The 19,316-nt window shown below is 44.2% G+C and overlaps 1 protein-coding gene across 2 annotated transcripts in view; it reads right to left on the reverse strand.

Annotated features, from left to right (window-relative positions):
* Positions 1–19,316, reverse strand: part of ppip5k1a (diphosphoinositol pentakisphosphate kinase 1a) — a 62,740-nt gene that overhangs the window by 26,951 nt on the left and 16,473 nt on the right. For both annotated transcript variants that reach the window (XM_084436710.1, XM_084436709.1), the window contains 4 exons: positions 18,611–18,696; positions 18,379–18,504; positions 11,342–11,463; positions 10,935–11,117 (listed from right to left, as the gene is read on the reverse strand). In XM_084436710.1, the coding sequence (XP_084292836.1) occupies positions 10,935–11,117; positions 11,342–11,463; positions 18,379–18,504; positions 18,611–18,696 (517 nt within the window). The remainder of the gene's footprint in view (positions 1–10,934; positions 11,118–11,341; positions 11,464–18,378; positions 18,505–18,610; positions 18,697–19,316) is intronic.

Raw genomic sequence — 19,316 nt, forward strand, 5'->3', positions numbered from 1 at the left:
AGTTCTGTGTTGATGTTTTCAGATTTTCCTGGAGTGCATTGTGTGGGCTACCAAGGAGTGATTGCCCCTCGCCAGCATGAAGCTATGAACTGTGTGGAGTCACGAATGACTTGAGGGTCATTCTTGGTCCAGCATGGAAAGAGGATATGAGACAGCGCTGAGGGCTGTTCTCTTTCGATGGGGCTATCTCTCTGGCCCCCGATTTGCTTTGCTGCTGTGTGATTATTTGATTATTTGGTTATTTGTATGTGTTTAATGTTTTTGTTAAATATCTCATGTTTATAGTTTGAGGCACATTCATCAGGCCTGAGTGTTTTTTCTGAGTGTTTTTTTTACAGACAACTGTCGTTCCGGGAGTGATGGGTGAATGCCGAACCAGGAGACGGGCACAGGACCGGAGGTGGAGATGGAGGTTACTGGCCTGTTTCCCTACAGATAAGCGATCTGGGGTTCGTGAGATGCAAAGCCAACGCCACGTCACCAACTCACTGTGAGCGACAGATAAGTATGAAACATAGAAGAGACCATTTTGTCCGAAGCAGTGCCCAAATACTCTGTCCTCAAATGCAGAAGAGGGAGGGTTTAGATATACAAATTTTTAGCTATACAAATGAAGCTTTGATGGAGTTTTTTTTTGATTAGTTAATTGTAAATGAAGCCAATTCATTTTAGTGTCATTTTCTTTGCCCCATCTCTAATTTTTATCCTGACTTCAGGAAATTTTTGCTTTCACCCTTAGGGGGTGTTGTTTTGTTGAGACGAGAATGTGGGTTATTTTATTTTATTTTCATAAAATCGCGAGAGAAATGCTAGAGCCAAATCCAATTGCCTTGATCATGACTGGGGACTGGGCGTGTTGAAGTCATTCTAACACTGCCCCTGATGTCACTGTAGGGATACTACAGACTGGCTCTAAATGACACTTGAACAGACAACCTGTTTAAGTGTTCCTGACTGAATAACAACATTTTTCCCCAAAGCAGGAGCTTGCGCTTAACCATGTTTCTGAGAATCTCCAACAGACTGCTGATAACCGTTCCTGACCAAGGAGGGGAACCGGGAGACCAGAGGACTCTCCTTTTGCTCTTCTGTTTTGTCTCTGTTTGTCTCTCTCATCTGTGGATCCACAGACGGAGCACTTCATCAGCCTGTACTGGGGGAGCGGGAGCGCCGAGGTGAGCCCTCCAGCAGCACGACCCGGGCCGGCCCTACATGGAGCAGTACAGGGATGGACCGGGTTCAGTTCAAGAGCCTGTACGTGCTGCTGGCGCCCTGACTGTGTGGCGTCCACACAGACACCGTGTCCCATCGCACCTTCACCCTGCTGAACCAGGACAGGGACTCTCTCCTCACCCTCCGAGAGCTCGCTGCAAAAGCTGCGGCTGTCTCTGCTTCCTCCCCTGTGCTTTCTATGCTCTCTGTACCATCCACAGACCCTGACAAGATTCCTCCACTGTCCCTGGCAGACATTTCTGACCTACAAGCATCTGCTCCACCTGCGGAGAAAAAGAAATGAAGGAATAAGTGCACATTTCCACCACCAAACTAACCTGTATCTAGGGCCTAATGACAAACCTGTACTACCTCGTTCATGTTTTCATTATGCTTTCAAACTAGCCCACGGGCCAGATCATGTTTCAAAAAACAGGGGTGGCGGAGGATGTTAACAGATGTCTCCAACAGAGTGAGGACCGCCATTTCCTGAGGCTAAGGAGGGGTTCCTGCATCACATCTCTCCTGGGGATTGGGTCCTGGTCCACGACCACAGACGAAGGAGCTGAAATCGCCGAGGTGGCTCGGGCCGTACCAGTTTCTACTCATCACGCAGACAGCGATCTGAGAGGACTTCGTGGATCCATGCAAGCCATTGCCGACGGGTCCAAGCAGCAGAGGACGGTCCACCAGGGGATCGCCAACACCAGGAGATCAAGGATCCAGCTGAACCAGAGGGCTCAGAGGCCAAAGCTATGAGCTGCCACAACTGTCCTCTCCTCTGACGAGGAATCGGAGAAAAAATGACCTTGCTGGTCACCTCCTTCTCATGATTGTTATGATGGCAACATGGAGAAACTCCACAGCCATGACCTCACAAGATGCACCACACACGCACACACACCTGCACACACTGCAACTAACATTGAACATAACTGATTCAAACAACGCGACATTGAAGTTGCGATCTAGAAGAGAAGACGCCTTGCATTCCCCAATGACATTCTATTGCCCAAAAGAGAAGTGTCACCTAAATGACTGTTGGATACACTGTGAACAAGAGTGACCTTGACAGTCACCGCCACACTCTCCTCTCCTCTGATGAGCAATCGGAGACTGACCTTGCCGGTCACCTCCTTCTTGTGGTTGTGGTATGACAACATGGACAATCTCAACAGCAGTGACTGCACCTCTAATCGCACACACTGGAACCTACATTAAACATTCAGAGACGCACACATGGAATCTATGTTCCATAGGACATCACATGCGATTATTCACAAGAGTGAATGAACTTTGAAATAATCTGAAAAATATCATATTTGTTTACAAGAGTTACAATGGTTGAAACATGAGTTGATAAATAAGTTTGGGTTTTTCCTCTAAATTGACCAAGAGGTTTTTTGCCCCTCTTACACTGGTAACCATTTTATCTTTTTTGCCTTGTAAAATCAAGTTTTTTGGTGAATGGTTGTCCACTCTTAGACTATAAATAGTATATAATCATGTCATCTTTTTTATCTTGTTTCCTGTCAATTTCTGAAACAAGGGGTTTTGGTGCGTGATTTTGCACGTGGAAAGAAAATAAAAATAAAAAAATAAAAAATAATTTTTTTTTTTTTTTTTTTGCTCCACCTAGTGGAGAGATTATTTCCTTTCCACATGTATAGCATAGCTGACTGTTTACACTGTGTTTGGATTTTATATTTTATTTTTGTGTACCTGTTCAGGCACAAATGGGGGATTGTGAAGGAATTTACATCCAAACACCTTAAACCTTTGTCCTCTCACTTCTCTTGTAATTCATCACCTCCCCCCAAGTATTCACATGGCTGTGCTAACATACAAAATGGCTTCCAGAAGGCCATCTGTCTGCTCCAGAATAACCATCCATTGTTCCTTTGTCCCTCTTAGAAACTACCGCCTTTTTCTCATGTCACATGTCTTTATTCTTGGCCACGCCTGCCATTCATTTTCTCATGTCACATGTCTTTACTCTTTGCCACGCCTGCCATTCATATGTACAATGCAGTAGCCAATCACATCCTCAAAGCGCCGTACCTGTGTTTTGCTTGAATATAAGACTGGGCATGACAAGCTTTGAATTCACTTCGCTGACTAACCACTCGTTGTTCAGGAAGTCCTTGCGCTCGTATGTTTTTCACAATAAACCAGACTTAACCTTTTGAGCGAATCTTGGTAAATCATTTTTACTAGAACAGTAATTTCCATTACAACATCTAAAGAATGCTAGTCATAGGCTGTATCCTCTGCTTGCCATGTGTTTTACGGGGCTCATGGTTCATGGGATCCTTCCTGATTCTATCACGTCTGTGTTGCTAGTACCTGTCATTAAGGACGAGGCTGGTAAATTAAATAGCATGGATAACTATAGACCTATCGCCCTTGCCAGTATCCTATCCAAAGTGCTGGAAAGAATCTTGCTAAATAGGTTAGAAATGTTTGTTCTCACCACTGATAATCAGTTTGGCTTTAAGAGAAAGCATGGCACTGATATGTGCATATGCTCTGAAGAAGATAATAGCTAAATATAGAAGCCAAAACTCCACTGTTCTTATGTGTTTTAGCATCCAAGGCCCTGACAGGAGCAATCATGAAAAATTATTTCAAAAACTGCTCGTTAGTGGTGTTCCTAAGTACATTGTCAGAATATTGGTGTTCTGGTATGCCCATCAGAAAATTCAGGTTAAATGGGGCAATGTTATATCAGCCCCATTTAATGTTAGCAATGGTGTTCACCAAGGTGGGATCTTGTCTCCTATCCTTTTAAATGTATATATGGATGATCTATCCAAGCACCTGAATATGTGCAAGACGGGCTGTCTTGTTGGTGAATCTGTCATTAATCATCTTATGTATGCAGATGACCTAGTCATTTTTGGACCATACAGTTCTGGGTTGCAGCAATTACTGAAGGTGTGCTCACAGTTCGGCGAAGTATTTGACATAAAATACAATGCTAAGAAGAGTAATGTCATGAGTTAGAAGTAGAGAAGATAAGAAATTAGTCTTTCCTGCTTTTCACTTAAGTGATATTCCTCTTCCATGCCAGGAACTAAAATACCTTGGCCATTTTTTTACTGAGGACTTGAATGACGATAGATATCTACAGACAATGTTGTAAATTATATGCCAATATATTGCTACGTAATTTCAGCATGTGCTCTGTATAAGTCAAATGCTCACTATTTAGAGCTTTCTGCACACCTCTGTATACTGCTTATCTCTGGTGTTGTTACAGGAAGAGTAGCATGCAGAGGCTCAAAGTGGCCTACAATGATGCTATGAGGCTGCTGCTTCAGGTCCCTAGATGGCAAAGTGCCAGCCAACTGTTTGTGTCCTCTGGTGTCCCTACATTTGAAGCACTTTTACGACATTCGATGTATAATTTTATGTGTGGGTTGGATGGGTCAGAGAACAGCATCATAGAGGCTTTAACCAACCCTAGAAGAAGCTGTTCTCGGTTTATGCCCAGGTTCAGAAAACACTGGCGAGAGCCTATATATGGGCAGATAGTCTGACATGGTTCTATATTTTTATAGTTTATATTGTATATCGTCTATTGTATGTATGTATTTGTGGATTGTCTATTGTATTTTATGTTGATATGGACCCACTGGTGAGTCTGAAATAAAGATTGAATTGAATTGAATTACGCATAGAGGGTATTGAACATATTAAACCGCTGGACAGAGGGGGCGACAGATTACGCAAACTGAACCAAAGGGAAACATTCTGGATTAACAAATTGAGAGCTCTTGAACACCCAGGCCTTAATGAGGAGGTTGATTTTACTTATTTATAGACTTTTTTCTGTTACAGGTGTGTTTTGGTTGCTCCACATCACCTTTGAGAGCACATGTACTTCTCATTTTTCTTAGTCATTGTGTTGTTTATTATAGCCTATCCTTTTGTTATATTTATTATAGCCTATTATTTTGGTGTTATCAATCCATCTTCCATTCATCTTCATCCACTTATCTGGGGTCGGTGTTACGGAGGCAGCAGTTCCAGCAGGGGGCCCCAGACATCCCTTTCCCTAGCAGCATCAACCAGCTCTGCCTGGGGAATCTTTAGCCACTCACAGGCCAGTGCGGACATGTTAGTTAGTCAGTTAGTTAGTTAGTCTGTTTGTTAGTTAACTAGTCAGTCAGTTAGTTCGTTTAGTTAGCTAGTTAACCAGTTAGTCTCAGTATTGTCAGTACAGTACTAACTATTTTTTTTCTGGTCTGTTCCTGTTGTCTGACTTCTCTTTCTGTGACTATGTAAAGCGTCCTTGGATCTCATGAAAGGTGCGATATGAATGTAATTTATTATTACTCTTATTATTATTACTCAATGCTGTGAAACGGTACACACATGCAGTTCGAGCGAGCAGTAGTGCACTTGTGAGACATCCTTGTAGCCTGGGTCCAAACATTCAAATCCGTCCACTCCACCGAGATCTCAATGTTAACTGACATTCTGTCTGATATAAGGCTAACATCATTGTGGACGAGGCTATTTGGTAAAAACAGCCTAGTCCAGTAATGTTTTTTTTAAGCCATTTCGAGTTTGATTGTTTTTGGTAAGCTACGATCAGTTTATCGTGGTACAAAATAGATGGATGCAGAGCACCTATTTGAAAGTGAAAATAAGTTTGAGTTGCATTGCTAGAGCCCCATACAAACAGTACACAAGCTAAACTGCACTACCTAATAAAGCCCCCTCCCCTGTCTTTTTACGATCTAGTTAATGTTAACCATGCCATGTCTAGCTAAAAAGGCCACTAGCTAGCATTGTTAGGCTAGCTGCTACAAGTGCTAGCTACTGTTGTAAGGCAGCTATAGCTAGCCTAGCTAGACAAGAGTACAGCCTACAAGCACAGAAACCTTTCTTTTGACAACTCAGAAGACATCTATCATTTCATTCCATGTGACTGTTCACCCAAATCCACCCCAACCCAATTTTTCCACTGGTAAGGTTTTGCCATGGTGTGGCGCCACACCATACATTTGATACAAAAAATAATAATACAAATTAGGCTATATACTGTATATTAAAGTCTTAAATAAAAAATCGCTAACTTTCTAAATAGTTCTGCCTAAATGCGCTTTCAAAACCATGATAATGTCGTGCCCGCATTTTTATTTTCAACAATAGCTAGGGCCGCGTGCTCTGTGAATGCTGCTTTCTGTGGTCAAATCAAAAGACTTTGCGCGTGAAGGGAAAGAGAAAGTAAAATGATGTTGAGGGTAGGGCTGGGTTAAATTTCAAATGAATCATTTCAAATGATTCAGAATCGATTCATGAATCCCAAAATCGATCTTTTATTTAATGAATGAATAAATGAAGGAATGACTAGTTCATTAATTCATTCAATGATTCATTCATTCATTCATTCATTCATTCATTTTTGGAAATCAGTATCGATACCCAGCCATAGTAGGCCTGTTGATGTGTTGCTTAACTTGGCAGTCATGTAATTAAGGTTACAGATAAAATAAAATAAAACAGGTTTTAGTAACACTAACCGAATTGATATTGAATCAAATCGAATTGAATGGTGATAATAGATTCTGAACCTTGTGAATCGGAATCGAATCGATTATTGAAATTCGAATCGATACCCAGCCCTAGTTGAGAGCAGTCAGGTAGGCTAGCCTATTGCTTCCCCTGGACCAGTAAACTCTGTTCGGGCAAGTGCCTTATGCAGTTGTCTGATCGGCCAAGTAAAAAATATAGTTGAAGTGTGATAAATATGTAACGTTATCTAAAAAATACAGCGAGGAAACACGACGTGGAGCTACACATGCACCCAGTAGCCTAGCCTATGTTTGAGCCGAAGCGGAGCCTCCATCTGCGTATCTTACACGCTGCTCTGTCAGTCAGCAAGCATTGTCAAGGAGACGGCCCACACCACAAGCGCGAGTACAACATGCGAATCAGAGGTGCTGCCTTGACTGACTGACTGATTGATTGATTGAGCGACTGACCGTCTTTTTGGCTAGCTGAACCGAAAGTTTAATGATACTAGCTTGCGTTAATGTTCCTAGATCCGGTCCATTATCTCTATTGGTCAGTTTGAATTCCAGCCGTGGCGATACCCACGATATCCCCACGCTAAAGGTATTTTCACACCAAATGCGAATATTCTTGCGAAAAAACAAAAATAAAATCAAAACCCATATTTCTCAATTAGTCTCTTCACACCAAACACGAAATTTCCGCATTCCAAAAGCGAAATGTATTTTTTTCGCAAATGTTTAGATTTTTCAAAGGTAGGTAGGCCAGACTGGAGTGGGCTGAATTTATGAGAAATCCGAGGTGATTGCGTTCACATCAATTCTACAGACATCCTAGGCCTGAATAATAATCATAATCATAAATACGAGGATATTTGTATCATTTCCAATTACGTTTCACATTCATGATTCTACAAGGCATCGCAGTGTCCTAAAATAAATAAAAGCACTACACAAACACTGCAAATGGCAGTGAATTAATAAATAAGCACTAAACTCAGTCGCTATACTCAGACTATGCACACAACTACATTCTGTAAATAAACATGTGAATATCCATAACTAAAATACATCATATGGTCCTACATAATATAGATATATGGCCTATCAAGATCCATTAGTAGCCTACTCATGCATTTAACTAAACTCCAATTGAATCTGCTCTCAGCACATCCCATCCCTTTCATGTAGGCTATATATTTTGCATTTTGTATTAAAAGTCCATATATACCGTCTTGTTTTCTATTGTTATTTTGTATTGTTTTTTTTCACCTTGCTTAAGCTTAGTGTGCATGTTATAAGAGCCAGTGGAGAAACATCTCACTGTTAATTTTACTGGTATGTTGCATGTGACGAATAAAACATCGAATTTGCACGTGACCTTGAACATCAATCATGTCAATTGGGAACTTCTCAACTTTTTCTGCGCTGTGTGGGAATTCTGTGTGCACACGACCCTGTAGTAAGGAGCTGGCGGGGCATTTATGTATACAAATTGGCAGTTTATGAACACATTTCCACCCATTCATGAATCCGGCGGGGATCTTTCTTAGGGTTGGTCTTACGAAGTTCGTAAGAAGACATTTAAGAAGACACTTAAGAAAATGTTCAGGAATGAGGACCAACGTTTACAAAGATGTGCTGTAGCATTGTCATTGCCTGGCAACGTTCCCTTTTTCAGCGGAAGTATCCGCAAATGATTAACAAATAGTTCCATTAAAAATACATTTATTTAAAGCAATACATCGCGATATTTGGACCTTTACAAACATGACTGGTGCTAATTCTCCAATTAGATTTAGTAAATGTAAGCTGAATCGTCCAAACAGTCTACTCAGAAAGATAATACATTGACATTTTTTACCTTTTAAAACTCAGGCCCCCGGGACGCAAGCATTCAGTCGAAGTGCGCATGCGCAACGTTGTGCTTAAACAACACAGTAGTAGCTAACTATTCCGGCGTCTATGGATATCATGCATGGATGTATTAATAGAACATGCAATGATATAATGGCGGAGGTGAGAAAACCGAAGCGAAACATCTTGGAGGAAGTCAGAAAAAGAAAAGACAATCTGATAACTTTACAACAGTACGACAGTGCACTTACTCACAGAGCTTGTGGGGGCGCAGTTACGAGAAAACCGGAGAAAACGCTATGTATTGCTCTAAAGTTCGTATTGTCTTTCTTTTTGAAATATTGACGGATAAATGTGGCAACCGTTGTATAAAAGCATTATGGAACTCGAAGCCGTGGGATGTCACGGATATTGCCACGGCTAGCGGGGTGTAAAGGCACTCCGCTGTGCGTCGTGCCTAACCACTCCCGCTAGCCGTGGCGATATCTGTGACATCCCACTGCTTCTCATTCCATAATGCTTTAATGAACAGCTATCTTAATCTAAATCCCCCCTGCTCTTAACCAAGTACCATGACCTGTGTGATCAGAGAGCAAATCCACTCACCATCCCTCCCTCACTCTCTGTAGCATACACTCAGAACCGGCCCGCAAATTACATTAGGCCCCGCCTTCCCCTCCTCTCGTGCCAAAGCAGGTGTCAATCAGTTACAGCGTATGAGAAGATGAAGCGGAGCTACATTTCCGGCAATGAAAAGAGGAAAAAAAAAAAGCATGAGACTGAATTGCGGGAACAGCAATCAGGTAAACTTGCGTTATCTCCTCTCCAAGTTTGATGGCAGCAAATAAGTGGCTAAAGTAAACGTTAAGTAGCTTGTTAGCTTTCAGCGCATCCCAGAAAGTAAGTCGGTCTGTCTTGCTAACCTAGCTCAGCACTTGGGCTCAGCAGCGCATCTCTTGGTCTGCGTGTCTTTTGCTTGTCAGCCAGTGACTCCAGGGCTGTGTTCTGTGACTTTGTGCCTGACAAATGTGAGAGTGAAATGTATTATGTACGGTTTGAGAAACACCACAACGTACAAAGCTGTTTAAAAACTGCAGTTCGGAAATGTGTTACCCGATCTGTTCCACGAATATTAACGCTGTGTGACCAAATTAGTTAGCTAGATAATGTTAGCTAGCTACATTGAAGTACATGTTAAGTGTACTTGTGTAATAGTTTTTCACTAGGGATAGGCATATCCATATTGCAGCAATGCAGCTGATTAAATTAATAAGATAATACAATTAATAATAGCAATGTTACCTATAATTTACAGGTGCTACAGTATGCTGAATTTTGTTGGTAAATGAGATGCTGGATCATCAGCTAGTACAGCTGGTTCAGTTGATCCACATCCAGCCTCAGCCAGTACTACCACAGGCCCAGTACAGCCAGCTACTACAGATACCACAGGCCCAGTACAGCCAGCTACTACAGATACCACAGGCCCAGTACAGCCAGCTTCAACAGATACCACAGGCCCAGTACAGCCAGCTTCAACAGATACCACAGGCCCAGTACAGCCAGCTACTACAGATACCACAGGCCCAGTACAGCCAGCTTCAACAGATACCACAGGCCCAGTACAGCCAGCTTCAACAGATACCACAGGCCCAGTACAGCCAGCTTCAACAGATACCACAGGCCCAGTACAGCCAGCTTCAACAGATACCACAGGCTCAGTACAGCCAGCTAACGGATACCACAGGCCCAGTACAGCCAGCTTCAACAGATACCACAGGCCCAGTACAGCCAGCTTCAGATACCACAGGCCCAGTACAACCAGCTTCAACAGATACTACAGGCCCAGTACAGCCAGCTAACAGATACCACAGGCCCAGTACAGCCAGCTAACAGATACCACAGGCCCAGTACAGCCAGCTAACAGATACCACAGGCCCAGTACAGCCAGCTACTACAGATACTACAGGCCCAGTAAGTACTTATCCTTGGCAGCTGTCGGTAGCTCAGCAGTCTAACAAGCCATTTCATCTGCATCAGTCAGTTACCGAAAGGTTGCGAGTTAGATTCTCAGCCTTGCCAGTGCGGAGTCTGGCCAGTCCACAAGGGGAGCGGCAAAATTGGCCATGCTGCTCCAAGGGGGGGGGGGGTCGTCAATAGAAAAAGGTTTACATGTCTCACGGGTCAGGTAGGAGGGCCCCTTAGCAGAACTTTGCTTGCGGCCCCAGGGAGGTCAGGGCCCTGCATACACTCCACCCTCTAGACCCACAGACAGGCCGACAGTGAGGTTAGATTTGATTTGATGCTAGAGTGATTACCACACAGCGAGAAGACAGTCACCCTATCATAGTCCTCCTCAGTGAAGGCCTGGTCTTTCTGCATGGTCTGGTGGAGGCGGGCCTTGACGCGGTGCTGGCAGCCGCTCAAAGAGTCACTGTCATTGTCCAGCAGGCCATTCATGTTGGCGCTCTTCACCATCTGCACCAAGATGGGCGTCAGCTCTCCCTCCAGCGCCAGCAGGCCCTGCCACACACACACACACACACACACACACACACACACACACACACACACACACACACACACACACACACACACACACACACACACACACACACACACACACACACACACACACACACACACACACACACACACACAGTTACCAAGATCAATTTGTGACTGATGTACTGTGATAAACAGCTATTGATTGTAATAAACAGAGAAGTAGTGTAACAGCTGCTTACTTTGGCGAAGGCTGCAGCCGTCATCTGCACCCTGCCCTCGTCAGATGCATAGATCTTGAGGTCATGTCGGTAGGTGCTGTGTAACCGTAGCAACCCACAGCCAGGAAATCCAGCATAGTCTCCTAAACCAAAAAGACAAGGAACCCGCTGGTTAAGAGATCACAACTAACAGGTTAGCCCTCAGCAGTCAACCAGAGATCACAACTAACAGTGTCACTCACTGCTATGACTCAGGGGTTAGTTTACTGCTAGGACTGAGGGGTCATTGAGGGGTTTACATGAGGAAAGTTATCTTTAAGCAAAACGTATGAAGGTGAATATCAAACCAAACCAGACTTAACTGACTTGGCAAAAACACATGTTGTGCATGTTACCATACAACACAACCTGGAATCTTATTCTGTATGATCCAACAGGCTTGTGTGTAGCCTACCCAATGATATTTCATTGCAGTACATGTACTCAGCGTTTCCGCTGGTAAGGTTTTGCTGTGGCGCACCGCCACGGCAAGATCCTTGCCGCCACACCAAACATTTGATACAAAATACAATAATACAAATTAGGCTATACTGTATATATAAAAGTCTTAAATTATACATCTTAAACTTTCTAAATATTTCTGCCTAAATGCGCTTTCAAAACCACTGTCATGCCAACATTAGGACTATTTATTTTCAATAAGACCAAGAGCCTATAGGCCGCGCGCTCTCTGCCGCTCCATGCTGTGTTGTTGTGTGTTGGCAAACTGGCAAACAATCGTATGACAATGCCAGTCATGTCTGGAAAACACAACGGATTGCAGGCACATCTAAAGAAGAGGAATCCACTGACTCACTATGTGAGATGGCGTTTATGGACAAGTTTTGGGACACTGTATTATCAAGATTCCAAGCAACTAGCGCTATTTTATAGCAAAGTGATATAGCCCTTTTAACTGCAGTTAGGGCACTTGAATCATGTGATTTTGTGGCTGCACAGAGACCTTTTTGACCGTTTTGAAAGCATAGCCCTGAGTATACCGGGTGTCAGCCAGACTTACAGATATGACAGCCATCGCAGAAAGAAACGCACAACTTTTGCTGACGAGAGTGGAGAGCAGGATATTGAGCTTGATGGAAGACGCAAGTTTCAGATAGAGACCTTCAATGTTGACTAATCAGGCTTTCCGACAATACAAAATACAATACCAATTGGTATCATTAAAGAGAAATAATCGACCTAAGTAACTTTTCCGAGCTTTTTTGAGGAGTATAGATCTAACCTATAGCTAAACAGTTAGGCCTACGTAAGGCTGAGACTCACCGTTGCTCCAACAAATAGCATACATTTCCATCTGTGTTCCCAGCTTTTAAAATACTGTAATCTCTTTTAGCGTCTTGAGTTTCTTTTGTGACGAATCCAAAAAGATTTTATTTAATTATCTATTCATTTCAATCTCTAGTTCAATCTCAATCACAATTATAGTATAGGATGAAACTGAAGTGTCGGAGACATCACTTTAAACGCAATGCGTCTACTGTTCTCATTATTTATGAGAATGTCATAGGCCTACATGCATGTATTGTGTAGAGTACAGTACAAGCATACAAGCATCGACACGCTTGTTCAGAGCCGGACACCATCTGGAGGCCTACGGGCACTTGTCCAGTTTGTTCAATGTGCTTTACTGTGTAACATCTGAGTCCAATGTCTCACTAATGGAAAAGGCTTAAGTTCTGGCATCTGCTGAACCAGATGACAGTTTAGGCAATGAACTAATTTAGCTCAGATCATTTATTAAGCCCGAAGATGATAAATGCCCACAAAGACTGCTCCGCATAATTCTAGATGAATTATGCAATCTGTTTCCCAATGTCTATGTTGCGCTGCGGCTATTTTTGACTCTGCCTGTAACTAATTGCGAAGAGGAGCGGTCGTTCTCTGTACTGTCCAGGATTAAAAATGAACTGAGGACTAAGATGACGCAAAACCGGCTCAAGGCCCTTTCTCTCATGGCAACTGAGAGCGAACTGATCAAATCACTGGACTTTGATGATATCGTGGATGATTTTGCACGAAGCAGAGCCAGAAAAAAAATTGCTTAAGTAGACGGAGAATGTAACTTTTTACGATGAGACAGGGACATTGACACTGGTGATAACATTTTGTGAGCACTAACTTTCAAAATGTTGGACTGACAAAAATAGGAAAAGAACCCCTTGGTGGAAGGGTGTAGCATGGGCCAACTTAGAACCCTTTAGATTTTGGAGCAGGTCCGAATCACTGGGCAGATCCACGAATGAAAACCAAACTTAGAGCGAAGCCTCCCGTGTGGGAGCGCTAGAGACACAGGGTTTGGACTGGCGTGTGCGGGGGGAGAGCCCGGAATGCACCGAACTGGACCCCACCAACTGCGACGCAGGGGACGCCACAGAACCACCCAAACACAGCCACCCATTTACCTCCCTTCATTTTTTGGACTAAGGCTCAGGAGCAAAAAATCCCCCCCATTCATTGTCAATTCAGTCAGTTCTCGACCTACCAAACATCTATTGTATATTAAAATGTCTTGATGCACGTGTATGCACAGAGCCAAAACTAAAACTTTGACTAAAGCCAGCACACCGTGTGGGGGGTGCTAAATACACAGGGTTTGGACTGCACCGAACCAACCCCCGCCAGCTGTGACCCGAGGGGGGCGCCACAGAGCCGCCCAAACGTGGCCGCCCATTCAGCTCCCATTCATTTTTTGGACTAGCAAATGCAGCAATACCCAACGTCCTGCTCGCACGCACGTGCGCGCGCACAGAGCCACAAAATTAATTCATGGGCAGATGTCTGTGCTCTCTGATCACCATTTGTAGTTGACTATACAGTGAGGTAAGCTACTCAATGCTGCAGGTCAAAGGAATGTGCAATTCCATTGAGGTAATCCATTGAGGTGGTCACGTGAATAGCTTGGTCGCGTGAATAGCTTGTCCCGCGTTCCAGAATGGCGCACCTTGGAGCAGGAATGGCCCCTAGCCTAGCTCACTCACAACAGTTAAAGTCCAGGTTAACCCAGTTCAAATTTTTGTTATGAGCTTCACACACCACAGGAAAACATGTCATTAACCACCCAGCCAAATCTGAGTGATTAAAAATGTCGCTAAGTATATAAAATAAGGCTTCAAAATCGGTTAAAAATCAGCAGCATTCTCTGGTCTGAGACTGTGGGGGCGTGTCTGCTGAAGGCACCGAAGCCACACCCAATTGCGTGGGGAGGGGGTGTGGAGGGAAGAACCTGTCAAATAGTACCGTTCTCTGGTCTGCATAGTCACACTGGCACGCCGTCTCTTTTGTGGTAGGAAGGCACAGCTTTGTGAAAACAGAGAGGAGTTGAAATTACACTTGTCTAATGAGTCAAACGCACATATGCTTCCTCCTAACCTACCTCCTGACAAACAACACAGGTAAAACTGTAGCTACTCTATACCAACGCGCCAGTGTTACTGCCCTTAGATGCAAAATACAAAAACAGGCAACGAGGAATGTATGAGTCTGTCCCTATTTTCTCCCTGCCACCTCCGGACCCATTCCTATCCCTCCCAGGCGATCCTGTCGTCCCTTGGGATCAATGGAAAAAGTTGTTTAAAATGTACCTTTTAGTCACTGGCTTGAACAGCGCTGATAGCGCGAAGAAGCGTACACTACCGGAGTTGATAATCGGGACAGACTCATCCACTCTCGTTGGCAATGTTATGTGTGAGAATAACGAGCACTCGGCTTCAACTTTCCCGCAACATATCCAACAGAACTGGAATGTTCAGCCAGTAGCCGCCGAGCACCGCTTCACTGGGAGAGGGTGCGTCTTTCTCCAGCTGCAGCTGGTCTACCTAACCATCCCCCTCGCTCAGCTGGTCTACCTAACCATCCCCCTCGCTCAGCTGGTCTACCTAACCATCCCCCTCGCTCAGCTGGTCTACCTAACCATCCCCCTCGCTCAGCTGGTCTACCTAACCATCCCCCTCGCTCAGCTGGTCTACCTAACCATCCCCCTCGCTCAGCTGGTCTACCTAACCATCCCCCTCGCTCAGCTGGTCTACCTAACCATCCCCCTCGCTCAGCTGGTCTACCTAACCATCCCCCTCGCTCAGCTGGTCTACCTAACCATCCCCCTCGCTCCCGCCTCCCGGTCTCCCGCTGGAGAAATATACTGTAACCATTACCGGTGAACCCATACGCACATCAGGTGCCACAAATATGGCAGGCAGTTTCTGTATAGTTAACGCTTATAGTCATAATATATCATCCGTAACGTTATTTGGTGGGTGGTCGCCTGGTCGGTGCTGCTAGCTGTGTTAGCTAGACTAAGGTTATATACACACTCCCATCTGCAAGCTACATAGCTAATGTTAGCTATAATTCCTCCTAAGATATAATATAATTCATCATAGCTGACATTACCACATAAATGTCAAGACACATTTTGTAGATTAAGCTAGCAGTGTATTTCCCTATTGCTTACGTTACCTAGCTAACGTTATAACGTTAATTAGCTATAAGCACACAAGGCAGCGGTGTCGGCACCAAAGGTTGATGCGACAGGAGGAGAATGGAGGCCGGGGAGGGAGATGGTTGACAGGAGGAGAATGGAGGCCGGGGAGGGAGATGGTTGACAGGAGGAGAATGGAGGCCGGGGAGGGAGATGGTTGACAGGAGGAGAATGGAGGCCGTAGAGAGAGATGGTTGGCTCCGCCGAATTCACCAGGACCAGTCGTGAGTCCGTGAAACCCAAAAGCCTCATATTATAATTGCAGAAGCTTTCGGGAGTGAAATGTTTGCTGCAGAGGCGGGCGCTAGCGGTGACAGACTCTGTAACACCATGGCTCTTCAAAAATGCTAACCATTTGCTTCTCATTTCAGCTTTACTCGGGAGTGAAAGAAGGAGACCTTATCATCCCATTCCTGCTGGCATCCAGGAAGGATGCATATTCGTTTAGTTTTATGCATAGGCATTGCTAACTAAGAAAAACTAGCTAATTCTAGACTGTTGGTTAAAACTAGCTAATTCTAGACTCAAGATTGAGCAGGAGAACCGAAGATTCAAATCCATTCTAGCTTTATATAGTGTTAGGGCGGGGATATGCTAAGAACACCGCTCTACGTCATCCGGTACCGTTTTAAGCCCGCCCAGAAAATCCAGAAATCAAAACTGGTCAAAAACACAAAACTGGTCTAACTTCACAATTCAGTACTACACATGGTTCATCCCATTTTTACATGTTATCAGCAATGCATCACTAACACATAGAATGTGTTTTCAAGCAAATCTCTGATTTTGGTTAACTGGGACTTTAATGAAAGGAGGTAGTTAAAGTAAAGTGAATAGAGCAAGGTTAGGAGAGGGAGGGAGGCTAAGGCATCTGGCCAGTGTACATCTCCAGAGGAGTTTCCACAGTGACTTACCACAGTCACTAGAGGACACAGCCCTTCTCAACACAGTCACTAGAGGACACAGCCCTTCTCAACACAGTCACTAGAGGACACAACCCTTCTCAACACAGTCACTAGAGGACACAGCCCTTCTCAACACAGTCACTAGAGGACACAGCCCTTCTCAACACAGTCACTAGAGGACACAGCCCTTCTCAACACAGTCACTAGAGGACACAGCCCTTCTCAACAGTCACTAGAGGACACATCCCTACTCAACAGTCACTAGAGGACACAGCCCTTCTCAACACAGTCACTAGAGGACACAACCCTTCTCAACAGTCACTAGAGGATACAACCCTTCTCAACACAGTCACTAGAGGACACAACCCTTCTCAACATAGTCACTAGAGGACACAACCCTTCTCAACACAGTCAGTAGAGGATACAGCCCTTCTCAACATAGTCACTAGAGGACACAGCCCTTCTTAACACAGTCACTAGAGGACACAACCCTTCTCAACACAGTCAGTAGAGGATACTCAGCTGTTCTCAACACAGCCAGTGAAGGATACACAGCCCTTCTTAACAAAGTCACTAGAGGACACAACCCTTCTTAACAAAGTCATTAGAGGACACAGCCCTTCTCAACAGTCACTAAAGGACACAGCCCTTCTCAACAGTCACTAGAGGACACAGCCCTTCTTAACACAGTCACTAGAGGACACAGCCCTTCTCAACACAGTCACTAGAGGACACAGCCCTTCTCAACACAGTCACTAGGGGACATACAGCCCTTGGACTTGTAGCTACTCTAGTTTGGCAGAAGAGGAGAATCAACCCGTTACAATACGTGAAAATCAGTGATATCTTAATATAACAGATCTGGTGTGGACTAGTAGGGTAATGTAAGGCATAATGTACGGCCACCTGGGCATTATCGAAAATTAAGAGCTCTTTAGGGCGTTCCGAACATACATACTACACTGCGTCAAAATATTGATTAGATTTGACGAATTGACGATTTATTTTCTAGCAATAGTGGAAAAAAATAAGGCAACGTTGGTTTCCGCAGGATCGATTCAGGACATCCTTAAATATAGTAAATAAAAAAATTATTAATGAATATTCATAGCAATATTATTGTATGGTTGTCAGTGTCACAAAACACAAAACTTGCCTCGCAGCACACTGCACACCCTTTGATCACCACAATGACATCCATGGTAGTAGTAACTAGGCCCACAGTACACATTATTTAGCCAGCGAATTAGCTTAACGTTCCCCCAGCCTTTCACAGGCTCTGGGTCAGACCTTAAGGACCAGTGGCATGACTAAAGGCAGGGTAGGGTAGTGAAGCAAAAGGATCCGTCAGCTGGGAGGCTAAGAGAAGTGCTCTCGCCTCAGTTACCACGGTCACCAAGCCAAGCGCAGGACAGCAAGGACCGCAGTGTCTGCAGGGCCTGAGCACGAGTCCAAAAAATGAGTGTAGGTAAATGGACGGCCATGCGAACGGTTTACAATCTGTGTGTTACAATTTAGGTCTGCATGGTATGTGCACATGTGCATGGTATGTACTGTACATGTGTGTTTTATTGGAATGCATAGGTGTGTGTGTGTGTGTGTGTGTGTGTGTATCTCACCTTGTCCTCCAGGGTACATACAGCGGAAGGCCCTGCCCAGCTCCTCAGCTTGTACCCTACCCGCCGGCGTCAGCTCTCCTCCCCACTTCAGCACCAGCAGCAGAGACGGGCCCTCCTTACTCGTGTCTGAGAACCGGCCAAAGCACGTCAATCATCTCAATCAAACAGGAAACATACTGTAAACAGTCACGTGAAGGCGATATGGGTTTTCCTTGTCCTAATGTGGTCATACCTTCCTCCTCGCTGGAGGTCTTGGGCTGCCCATGGGGCAGGTAAGTGAGCTGCACTTTCCTGTTGATCCCAGAGAAGTGTCCGTACCTGAGAGAGGTAGCAGTGAGGAGCAAGCGTGAGAAAGAGGGGCAAAGCTCACGCCGTTTCTGCTTCAGTTGCCCGGTTTCTGCTTCAGCCAGCTTGTTTTTGCCCGGCTAAACAGTGTGTGATGAGGTACAACGCTATAGCCTTGTTGAATAAGGACACAGAAGGGTACTTTAAGTACTTCTATAGCCTTGTTGAATAAGGACACACAAGGGTATCAAGTACTTCTATATCCTTGTTGAATAAGGACACAGAATGGGATCAAGTACTTCTTTTAAACCTCTATGCATGTTGGTTTCATTTGCTCATCTCATGAGTGATTTGCTCATCTCATGAGTGATGTAAAAACATGTCACAGTGACCCTCCATGGCAGGTGTGTTTGTGTTCGGGCTGTCAAAAGTGCCAAGAAATTGAGTGCAAATATTATATATATATATATATATATATATATATATATATATTATTGGTGTAAGAAAATATCGCTACACTTAAAAATTGCGATATTTCGTGACACAATATTGTATCGATTCTCTGAAGCGCTGTATCAATTTTTTTATTTCAATGTGGTCCCCAGACCCTTGTTGTGCCGTTGTTAGTAATGAGTTTGGCGACGCCTAAAGGG

The sequence above is a fragment of the Borostomias antarcticus genome (genome assembly GCF_949987555.1).
Source record: "Borostomias antarcticus genome assembly, chromosome: 4".
In the NCBI taxonomy this organism is placed as follows: Eukaryota; Metazoa; Chordata; class Actinopteri; order Stomiiformes; family Stomiidae; genus Borostomias; species Borostomias antarcticus.